The sequence below is a fragment of the Podarcis melisellensis genome, assembly GCF_964234715.1.
Source record: "Podarcis melisellensis genome assembly, chromosome: 15".
NCBI lineage: Eukaryota > Metazoa > Chordata > Lepidosauria > Squamata > Lacertidae > Podarcis > Podarcis melisellensis.
The window spans coordinates 39,772,618-39,784,967 of NC_138532.1; the positions used below are offsets into that span (position 1 = coordinate 39,772,618).

Sequence of the window (12,350 nt, forward strand, 5' to 3'; positions counted from 1 at the left end):
ATGTGCACGTTCTTGGTCCCCGTCTTAAGAATTTTCAACCTCTAACCTGAAAAACCGTACACTTTTAAATAAATTTATCTGCTATAAATCTGCAGGGTGCTTTCCCCCCACACCTGATGCTAACGAAGGGGGCTTCTATGACCCATAGCTAATAAATCATACCTCCTTATCAGGAGTTTAAAATTCGTAACAACCTACACCCCTACCAGAGGTTGTCTCCTTCTGGGGTCAGGGGTGGGGTGGGATAATGAGCGGAAAATCCGCGCTGGAGAGCGTATCCTACACGCTTGTACACGGTTGACTTGGAAGTAAATTCTCATCGATTGCAATGCGGATTTAAATGCGCATCATAGCCTTGCGGATTTACAGCCGCATCGTGTATGCGAAGAGATATGTTAACTTGGGAAGGCAATCCCATTGATTTCCCCGCTCGCCTTCCCATCGGGACTCCAGTCAACGTTGCAATCCTATCCAGATTTGCCGGGAAGTAAGCTTAACTGAGATCAACCGGGCTTAATTTAGAGTAAACACAAGTAACGTCGGGAGGGGAGATGGGCGCTTGCTTGCTAACAGTGCGGTGGCAGGTCGGTTTACTGGGAAGGCATTCTGGTGTGTTCAGTGGGGCTTGCTCCCAGGTAAGCCTGAAGAAAACAATGACCTGCATAAGCAACATTTCTTCCAGGGTGAGCGGTTAGTTAGTGCCTTCAGTTCAGCGAAGGCTGAGGCAATAATTCATGGAGGTCAATCCCATTGAATTCAACGGGGTTTACTTCTGAGAAGGCACGCATAGGATTATACTGTGAGCTACCATTAACATTTCTGATCATTTTTTTCACCGCAGGGGCTGGTTTGCTTGTTATTTATTAAAACCTATAAAGTCTTTTTTTCCCTTTGGCAAGACAACTAAAGTGAATTAACAGGAAATATTTTTATCCTATAAAATAATCACCTTTATTTTTAAGGCAATTTAAACTCCGCTTCTTTTATTTGCCTTAAAATTGGCAGAAGGGGCTGGAAAAACCCCTTTTACTTAAAATGCTTGGAGGTGTGCGTGCGCCTGTGTGAATGGATTCCAGTAGATCTTTTCAAAACTGGAAAATAGGGTTTGATCCTGGATTACTCTAAAATGTACGCCAGTAATTATTTTCCCCCCGTTGAGCAGAATATAGTACTTTTCATCACTTCTCCATAATTTTGCAAAAAGTGCAAAGGAGATAATTGTAATTTATATATATCTATATGTTTTGTGTGTGTTTGTGTGTTATATATAAAATTAAGATCCCTTAACTTTGTCGTGTGCGTGGAGGAAACAGAAAAGAAGAAATGCAGGGATTATTTCAATAAATCTTGAGGTCATTTGTTGGGTGATGAATGACCTTTCTTTAAAGTCAAATTAAAAGGTTACTTAGAAGGGTTTTTTGTGGCGTGGGGGAGGCATGTTTAGTTTTTACAGGTGTGTTCTTAGATGAACAGACTAGTTCGTTCTCCTTCGGGATCCGGAAAATAGGGTGATCAACAGGCTAGTTCGATTCCTTTCCCTATTGATTCGGAAGTAGCTGTCCTGGTCTTCAATGGAGCCTTAGGGAAGGAATTGAGGTACGTGGGGGCTGCGCTGCTCTCCCCCAGTCACTACCCCCAGGAAAACAAACGCTATAATCGATAATGTACACGATGCTGCGTATACGTGCGGTGTGGGATCAAAAAACAATTCTGCTGCCTGAGAGAGAGAGAGAGAGAGAGAGAGAGAGAGAGAGAGAGAGAGAGAGAGAGAGAGAGAGTTTCCTCCGCCGCCCCCCCAGTCTTCAATGGGCCCTAGTCTCTCTCTGCGTTATACACACGCACTTTCAATGCCTTTCTAGGTTTGGCGAACTCAGCGCCTTCTTAAATATCCCTTGCTAAACACCAGGATGTCTTAAAAAGGCGAGCTTAACTTGCACTGATGTGGTTGTCCGCCCCCTATAATCTTGGCACAATTTTAGTACGCTGCCATAGTTCCTACAGGAACAATTCAGAGCCCACAGTCCGAATGAGCGTGGTGCTTTTATATATTTAATAATAGTTGTTGATAGATTTTGTGCCTTCTATTTATTTCGCAGTAGTCTTACCTGTAGGTCACGCCATTTCCGCAGCAGAATTTGCGGATCTAGTGTGTGTTGCGTGTGTGTGTGTTTCTCAATGATTTACTGGCACACGCCTGTTAAATATAAACGCAACCACCCCACCATCGCGTATTGAAAAAGCGCGCTGCAGTTTTGTGCAGCGTTGCGATCCAGCATTGCGGAATCCAATAAGTTGCGCTCTTTGCATTGAACAAAGGGGGCGGGGGGGAGCGCGCTTAGTAGGCAGGAAAGGGAAAGTTTTTTGGTTTTTTTTAACAGTAACAAATCTAATGATTTGCAGAGGTGGTCAATTTCACCTTTAATTGTAGAAAAAAGACCTTGAACCCAGCTCAGATAGAGAGAAGGCCCCGATCTAACAGAAGTGAAGCGTTTGTGCGTGTTTAAAGCCCAGGGGTTAACTTCACCAGCGAGAAAGTTTAAAGCCCATGTTTAAGACCTCTCTTTTTCCGTGCCTCTCCCCGCGAAATTAATGGGGTGTGCAGACCGAGCCTAGGTGGGCTTACTCGGAAGGAAAGGCCGCTCGTTAAAATGGGCACGACTCCCAGGCAATTGCGCCTAGGAGGACTGCAAGTTTTAAGGTGCTTCTGCGGGGCTGAATTGTGCCCAAATATTATTGGTACTTTGTGGGGGGGGGGAGGACGCGGAGGGGTCATTCTTAAAACGCCTTAAGTGAAAAAAGCCCATTCGTGGAAACTAAAAATGGGCAGAATTACCTTAAATAACTAAGCCAGGTCAAGGATCTTTGTTTTAATGGGGGGGGGGACACCCAGCTACTTTTTAAGAGGAAGGGGGGGTTGGAAATTATTTAATTTCAAGCACAACTGTACTTTTAACATTGAAACCTAAAGGTTCACGACGCCAGCTCTAAAATCAAAATACCCCTTCCACTAGCATAATAATTCCTCTCTTAATAATAATGATGATGACGATTAAAAAATAAACGAACCGATGGATCCTGCAGTCTATTTTTGTTCGGACGCTAATCCAGTTTCCTCCTGTTGAATTCGATTTCAAGCTGATAATGTCAAGGATCGCAGCCCAGTCCTGGGGGGGGGGGCGGTTAATTTAAAGTGACTTAGACCCAAGTAAGGGAGCTGTGCCTTCTCCAGCATCGTTACCTTGGGAAGCAACGCCGTGCATATTTACTCAGGAGTAAGACACAGTGAGACAACCTAGGATTTATTTTTTTAAGGGTTTTTATTTATATCAGTTCCCAGCACGTTCACACACCTTACTTCCAACCGCTTTGATTCTGGAGTGAATCCGATCCCACCGGCTTCGGTTGTGGCGGGGTTTACTTCCAAGTAAGGTTTGCAAGCCCACAAGGAGGTGGGACATACACACACCCCCGCTCCCAAATAACCACGGACATCAACTAGGATTTATGGCTAACGTGTTTAGGATGTTTAAAGGAGGGGGCAGATTTTCCCTTATTATAGCTTAGGATATAATACCATGTAAGCAGTTTATTTAGGGCGCAGTCCTGTGCACGCTTACCTGGGAGTAAACGCACTGAACGCACCGGGGCTGCTTGCCTAGGAGTCTGTGCACTGCTAAGATAGAAAGACTCCTCGAATTTAATGCAGCTACTATTTTTTCAGTATGTAACAGCTCCAGTTTAACAGCCCCCCCCAAAAAAAGCAGTGGGTTTTAGAGGTGCCTAAATTTGCTTAATGTAACTGTATGGATTATTAGTGCCCCCAGAATGAGTGGGTTTAAGGGGTGCCTAACTCTGTAAAGTCCTATAAGTCTTATGGATATAGCTGCTTGGATTCCGCAGGAATCCCAACTCTCCCGGGTCACTGGCTTCTGGATCAGGCCGTATATTTGACCCTCAGGTACCTCCAATTTGATCCCCGGATTTGTGCTGTTTGTTATTCAGACGCTCCACCAAATCCCCATCCCGTTTACTCAGAAACAAAAAAACCCCAATTCACTCAGCAGGATTGACTCCCGAGTTGGCTTGCGCTTTGCTGGGGTTATAAGTGTGGTCTGGAGAACATTATAAGGCCAGGTAAATCAGTCCCAACGCCAGAACTCCAGACTGGAAGTGGGGGCCAGAGAATTTAAAAAAAATCCCATTTGCAAGAGACGCCTCCGATGAGGAATTCTCAAATCAAGCGAATTAACTGGCGTCCCCATTTTAAGTGCTGTATCAGTCAAAATATGGGTGTGTATGAGAATATCTTCGTGTAAGAAAGCTGCATGCCATTATCATTCCTCCAAGGAATAGACGGGTTCGTTTAAGGTTCGTTCCGCACAGCATTTAATCCGAATTACCACCCTTCTGCATCCCGCGCTGGAGAACTGGCCGTTTTAAGGCGGCGGTTATGTATAACCTGACTTTTTTGGGGGGTGGAGAATAAGCCACGACGAATTCATCAGGGCTTACTTCCGAGTAAGGATACCCATGGAAGTGGCATCTATCTCCTCCGATCCTGAACATGTGTGCGTGTGATTAGGGGATCCCAGACGCAGCGTCGAAGACATCGGAAGTCTCCATTAATTTCAGGAGCAAACCGCAACTCTCTGCAGTTCCCTGCCTGCTGGCGAGTAAATCCCAGTGTGGGATCTCCAATGGCGCTTACTTCCAAGGAAGTGGGTCCAAGGCTACACAGTTTGTAGGCTGCTAGCCTAACGCCTGCTTCCTGGGAGCAAGCCCCAATGAATTCAATAGGACTTACTTCTGAGTAGTGGTGGTTTATGAGTTTCAAAAGGGTTTCTGCTGGACTCTTGGGCCCACTTACTTCCGAGGAAACATGCCCTAGGTGCGTGGAGCGTGTCCCTCGAATTAGGCTTGGCTGCTGCCTTCCTGACAAAGCGCTTTGGTCCCATTGACGGCAATAATGTATCCTACTCCCTTGAGACATATTTTGCTGCTGTTTGGATCGGGGCGTTGGGCATCTTGAGCCTCAGAGTGGCTGCGCGATTCTTTCCTCCGAATTAAGTCCCGAGGAAGTAAATTAAATGTGCCTTGGGCCCTTGGATGATAGAGATCGTTTGGAAGTAGGTCCATCCTAATCAACGATGTTTACTTCCAAGTAAAAGCACATCCTAGCAGAGGCAGAAGCTACCCTCACTACATCGGGGTCTTCCTTCTGAGTAATCCTATTGGAAAGCCTGACATATCCAAAAGGGGAGCGCATTCCCTTCTCGGATAAATGGGGCATTTGAAACGTGCTTGGGAATTGGGATGAGTCTATAATCCTTCCAAGAATTCCTATTTCCCCTTGTCGTTAAATATTTTAATATATGGACGCTGAGGAAGGAGCAATTGATATAAAGCGACCTGGTCAATGTAATTTGGACGGTAATTAGTTGAGACTGGCTGAATTTCTCTTAATGTTTTTTCCATATATTTATATACAATATATATCTATATATCGTCTATTAGTTTTGAAGTCCACCCAAATATTCGACCATGAGGCTCTTCGCTATTTGGCAACCCATGTGGTTTATTCGGAAGCAAGTCCCAATGAGTAAAATGGAGCTTACGAGTGTTGATGGTAGTATTTTTGTAGAAAAAGAAAAGAGAATAAAAAATCTGCAAGGTTATGCTGCCGCGCGCACACCACACATCTAAAGGCACAACGCCAAAGAGCTGTAGTTTGTTAAGGGTGCTGGGATTGGTAGCTGTGTGTGCGGCGAACTACAGTTCCCAGGATCTTCTGGGAATAGGGGGTGTGCCTTATGGGGTGTAGACAGCAGGAGAGTGTAAATGTACCTGTTGAAAGCGTCAACGTACTTGCTTCTAAGCCCCCCCACCCCCAATCCATGGGAGAAAAGGATCGTTAGAGTTCGATCCGTTTCCCTTTCACACACACAACCGTCTTCTGGGTTCCCCCCCTTTGACCGGAATTCAAGTTATTCCCCCTCCCGAACGTTCCATTGCAAAGAACCCGGACACAGGGAGGGTCTGATCCTGGGCACGTGTCCTGGGGAAGTTCATTACTCGGAAACCGAGGTACTTCCCGCCCCCCCCCCCCCAGCTCCACGCGATGGTTTGTGATTTCCAAGTGAAGCGACTCATTTCAGCTGCAACCCAGTCACGAAATCTGCCCGGATAATTCCAGATGAATTTGTTTATGAAAATTATAGAATTTCCTGTCGGATTTCCAAACTTGTTCCGAGTTTAAAGGAATTGAAAAGGGGAGGATATTTATGGCAGTACCTTTGGCAATACGTTTGAGGTGTGTGTGGGGAGAGAGGTTAGTCACCTGTCACCGTTAAGTAGGTTCCTAACCAAAGGTTGTAGCCAACGTTAGCCATTCTCAGAGTAGACCCATTGGAATTAATGGACATTATAAGCTCCGGTAGCATTTAGCTGGATGCAATCCCGTGCTTCTAGGTGTCCAAAGAGCAAAATAGGATCTACTCCTTTGAAACTGCTGAAAGAATTACACCCTTACATGGAAGTAAACTTCGTTTAAAACTAGAGAGGCAATCTACTCAGTTTACTCAGGAGTAAAGACAGCACCCTATGCTCACTGCCATGGGAGTTAGGCCACCGAATACAATGGAGCTGAAGTTGTCAAACGTATGTAGGAATACTCTTAAGTTATTTTATTTTGTTTAGTTTCCTGGGACTTACTTCTGAGTAAATATGTATACCACCCAGATGCTGGGGGTGCCAGGGAAAATGGACATGCTTGGCATTTGCTCTTTGAATACCTCCCCACTTCAGACACGATCCAATGATAACAAAACATTTCTATGTCCCACCATTAAGTTTCATGGGGTCAGTATGACGTTTGTGCTTAAAATTCTCCCATTTAATTAAATGGGGTCTGAAAGGGTTTACTTCATTAGTTTACCTGCCCTTTATTATTATCTTATTATCGTTACCATTATTAGTGCTGAAAGAAAAACAGCTTTTTTTATCCCCCCCTTTGTTTTATTTGTGGGACTGCTGGATATTTCTGTGTGTGGACAAAACGCAAACCCAACTGACTCCCTTTGAATGTCCTGCTAAAATAACCTATATTTCCTTCCAATAATATTATCTATTTGTCAAGCGACTGAATTGGCCTTTTGGGGGGGAAACAAATTTGCCTTACAAGTATGTGTGTGTGTTTCATCTGGTATCAAACTCTATTTAAAAACAGCTGTAGAATAGTGTTGCAAAGAATTATGTCTCTTTTGCTGGACTTATAGCAAAACACACACACACATATGCAAACTTAAACAGGTTTGAGACTCAGCACACTTTTATACCACAGTCATATAAATGTATACTCAGAAGTAAGCCCCTTTGAGTTCAGAGGGGCATATTCCCAGGTAACTGTGAATAGGATTGCAGCCTTCGCTTTGGGTGTAAATGCTGCTGAAGCCTGGAATATTTATTTCCGGATCAAATGCACAGGAGTATATTTTACATTTATGAAGACCCATTACATTCAACACCTTTGCTCTTTTGTCTTGCATCAGGCCATAGCAACTTCCGAAAGTGTGCAGCGTATATAAACCCACAAAGTGTAAAATAGCATATACAAAACACACTTTGTCTTTTAAAACATGATCAGTTCTTTCTCCTGAACCTTAGGCACTTTTGTTTTGAAGTGAACCAGCAGTCAAAATCTTAAGCCTTTCTGTGAATTGATTGTGTTGTTGTTGTTGTTGTTGCTGCTGCTACAGTGTTGTTGTTATACCTCCCCACCTCCTGCAAAAAAAGGGAGAACAACAGAATTCCAGGATAAGATTATGGTAGAAAATCTAGGTAACCTAATTCACTGCTTTTTGTTTTACTGGGATTGCTTGCCTGAGCCTATGAGAGTTTATGTGGAAGGGAAGCATTGATTTCAATAGGCCTTACTTGCAGGAGTAAGTGGGCTCAGAATGCAGGATTCATTTTCCAAGCTGGGGGTTATAGGGTGAAGGCTCTGGCTAAGTGCTAGAGCATCTGCATTGCATGTAGAAGATCTCGGGTTCAACTATCGGCCTCCCCAAATAGGGATGGGAGAGTTTCCTGCCTGAAACTCTGGAGAGCTGCTGCCCGTCAGTGTGGACAATACTGAGCTAAATGGATCAAGGCTGCTTTTTTTGCTCCTTTGTTATAGGACTGCAGCCCGCCCACCCTTTCCATTACCACCACCCTTTTAACTTGCCTCCAAATGTGACTTTCTATATAAATATATGTATAAATATCAATTGGGAAGAGGAAAAGGGTGATTATTTTTTAAAAGAAAAAAAACCCTACTATATATATTAAAAAAGTGAATTTGCCAAATATATTTGTTTTGTTTGTTGCCTGGATTTTAACTGCCTCTTCTCTCTCTCTCCCCCCTGCCTTTCTCTGAAATATAGACCATCCTTAATTCGATGCATAAATATCAACCAAGATTCCATATAGTTCGGGCCAATGACATTCTCAAGTTACCCTACAGCACTTTTCGAACTTACGTGTTTCCCGAAACGGACTTCATAGCAGTGACTGCTTATCAAAACGACAAGGTAAGAGACACAGATAGACTGCCATTGCATCTGGAGGTTTTATTTTGCTAGCATTCTGAATAGACTTGCCTTCCATTAATTTGTTCCCCCTCCCATTCTTTTAAAGTCAAAATAATTCACAACATGTTCCTATGCTGCCACCACCTTACGGACCCCATTCAGACCCTTACAATTTATGGCGATCCAGTTATTGCTTCATGATCTGAAGCTGGAGAGCAGGGATTAAATTTCCTCTTAGCCTTGTAGCTAGTGAACTGAGTGAACTTGGAGCAATCTCTATCAGCCTCAAAGTCTACCACACAGGGACAATAACATGTGTGGGGCAGGGAGGGAAAATCACATACTGTATGTCAGTCACATTTTCCAAGAGAAAAGACTGGGTTTAAAACTCCACTGATGCATTCAATTATTCAGCAGATGCACAAGCTTAAAAAAGAAGAAGACAGCTCTCTGCCCTCTAGGAGCTTACAGTTCAAATTCACATGAATTATAAAGATAACGCCCCCCCTGCTTTCCATAAGTTAATTTATTTCTTCTTTATACCTCCCAACTCTACAATTCTATGATTCTGTGTTTGAAACATTGTACTAATTCACTAAGTGGCTAATAAGATTGTAGGATTACAGATTTCTTCTTTTTTGGGTGGGAGTGGGGGCAGAGGGAATAACTGGTCCAAAACAAAGGAGGAAATGTTGCAACCCCCTACCTCTTCCATACATGCCTTGATAGATCCCATTTTTTAAGTCATAGAATTACATAGCCTCACATTACTCTGATGGTGATATTCCACCTTTCTCACCACCCGTCCAAAGCGGAGGCCCCATTACAACCAGTGGGACATACTCCTGAGTAAACACACATAGGATCCGATGACAGGGTGGATGTGCACAGCCTGATTCCACCTGCGTTTACTTGGAAGGAAGCCCAATTGTGTTTTTCAAGGTTTCCTCGCAGGAAAATGTGTAGGCTTTGAAGCTAAGCATTGCATCTTAGTGGGGTGGGGGTTGTATGGGGGGGGGGCGAGACTCTCTCTCTGTGCAGTCTCTTCTTAAGCCACTTCAGTTCCTCAGTCAGCTTCTCAAACTGCAGTTCTAAAACCGAATTGCAGAAACTAGATTTAGGAATGTCCCTTAAACTGAGTCAGAGCACTGGCTCATTTTTCTAAGTACCATCGCAACAGTTTCAGGTAGGGGACAAGTCCAGGCCTACCTGGACAGGCTTTCTGCATGAAAAGCAGATGCTCCATCACTGAGCTAGGGCCCTAGCAGGGAACAAGCAAACAGGCCCATTTCCGCTTAACTGGTTTTGGTGTCTTTATTCGGAATGGAGGCAAGGACACCAGTTCTTGTGGCGAGATAGAGCTTCTTCTTCTTCCCCCCTCTCACTTCCCAGCTCAGCCCCTTGCTAGAGAGAGCCTGGGCCTGTTATTTCGCCTCAGGTCGCTCTCCTCAATGGGGGCCTGCTTTTGAGCAATCGTTAATCGATTACGAACTTTGCCATAAACTTTACGAGGCAAACAGGCCCACCAGGGTGCTCAGCGCTGGCTGTCAATTAATCCTGCAAGGCAGTGGGTGGGACCAGCTGTATGTTTGTGTGTGTGTGAGAGAGAGAGAGAGAGAGGAAGAGAGGGAGAGCTGGAGAAATAAAAAACGCCTAGCATTTGATGTTTAGAGGTATAGCAGATGTCAGGCTTGCGGGATCTACTTCGTGTTTTTATTACAACCCTGAGATCCACCGTCCAGAGCCGGGTTGAGAAAGGAAAGCGCTTGAAAGTTAAATAATTCCGAGCCAAGGACATTTGTTTTATGTACTAGAGCTAATGGTCCTCCCATACAATAATGTGTTCCTGGTTAAACTCCTCAGGCAGCTCTCTCCCACCTAGGAACATGGGAGCTGCCCTATAGTGAATCAAACCACTGGACCCTGTAGCTCAGTGACGGGCAATGGCTTTCCAGGATTTAAAGCAGGAAGCCTCTCGTAGCCTCACCTGAAGATGCCATTGAGGAATGAACCTACCGCTGACCCACAGCCCTTTCCCTTCATTTTAGGAATATAATTTAGGCTGGGAGCAGGGGAGTTTGAAATCTTCATTGATCTGCTTCAAAACCACCCTGAGGTTTACATGTAGCTCCTCACCTACCTCACAACATTCACCTCACTGCAGGGATGATGTCTCTGCCAACTGTCTCTGCATGGAAAGAAAAACCCCACCACATAAACTTAAACAGGGGGAAGGGGTCAGGTTACATTAGCATGCAACTAAGGGTTAAACCATGCATATGAAAACTAAGGCCTGGGGGCCAGATCTGGCCCAATGGCCTTCTAAATCTGACCCACAGATGGTCCAGGAATCAGCATGTTTTTAGATGGGTAGAATGGGTCTTTTTATTTAAAATGCATCTCTGGGTTATTTGTGGGGCCTGCCTGGTGTTTTTACATGAGTAGAATGTGTGCTTTTATTTAAAATGCATCTCTGGGTTATTTGTGGGGCATTGGAATTTGTTCATTTTCCCCACTTCAAAATATAGTCCGGTCCCCCACAAGGTCTGAGGGACAGTGGACCGGCCTCCTGCTGAAAACGTTTGCTGACCCCTGGGTTAAACTCCCAAAGTTCCCTTTATGATGAGCAACCAAAATGGTGTGAAGCAGTAAGCAGGCTTTGGAGTCCACCAGAGCTCTTCATCAGAGGGATATTAAAGAAGGGGGGGGCACATGAGGGGCAAACTGATTGCTGTTAAAGCAAATGGGGAAGGAGCACATTTGTTAGGCAAGAGCTTCACCTCATCCATAATTGCACAAACTTAATTTGCTGGTGTGCAAATGACTCCCACACCAAAACTGCAAAAATAGCAATGTAGGGCAGGGGCAAAGACTCACTGTCTGAAACCCTGGAGGGAGAGCTGCTGCCAGTCAGGGTAGACAAGACTGAAGAGATGTGGACTCAGTTGTTCTGCCTCAGTTTCCCATACTGCAGATGTGGTGATTGTGCCGCTTACCTCAAAGTAAATTCCGATCGAAATGGGTATAGGGCTTAATTTCAGGACAGAGGAAAGTTGCTGAATGATGTTCTTAGACCTTCCCTGAGTCCTAGAAAGGTGGATTTCTGGTTGGCATTGCGGCTTGGAGTCCTGGCTGAGGCGCCTTCTCTATATATATAAAGCTAAGGAGCACTTTGGGAGGGGGCAGACTCACGCTGGAGAAAGGGGGAGAAACAGCAATGCAAATGGAACATGGGGCTGGAGCGCCTTTCCTCTGAGGAAAAATGAGGGGTGCATTGAGATAATTCCCAGACTCTAGATTCAAATATCATGTGCTCCCACAGGACGGGGAACCTGTGGCATTCCAGATGTTTGTGGACTCCAGCTCCCATTATCCCCTGACCATTGGTCATGCTGGCAGCAGGGCCTGATGGGAGCTGGAGTCCACCAGAATATGCCTTGAGAACATTTTTTTTTTGTATTACTACTTCTGTGGCCTTTTCAGTGGTGGCTCCCTGCTTGTGAAATGCTCTCCCCGGGGAAGCTTGCCTGGTGCCCTCATTGCATATCTTTAGGTACCAGGACAAAATATGTTCCTTTTTAACCAGGACTTTGGCTTTTAAATATCTACAGCCTTTGGCATGGGTGGGATGGTGCGTGGTGTGTGGTAGTTTTAATGTATGGATGTGGGTTTTTTTGCTAAAAATATTATAAGTCGCTTTGAGTTGCTATGGCAATTTTTCAAATTAAATTTAATAAATAATAACAATAAAAGTTAGAGGATAAATATATAATGCAAATA

General features: G+C 44.5%; 1 protein-coding gene across 1 annotated transcript in view; it reads left to right on the top strand.

Moving 5' to 3' along the window:
- Window positions 1-12,350, top strand: part of TBX2 (T-box transcription factor 2) — a 34,207-nt gene that overhangs the window by 5,327 nt on the left and 16,530 nt on the right. The window contains exon 3 of the mRNA XM_081890357.1: window positions 8,424-8,570. Coding sequence (XP_081746483.1) covers window positions 8,424-8,570 — 147 coding nt within the window. The remainder of the gene's footprint in view (window positions 1-8,423; window positions 8,571-12,350) is intronic.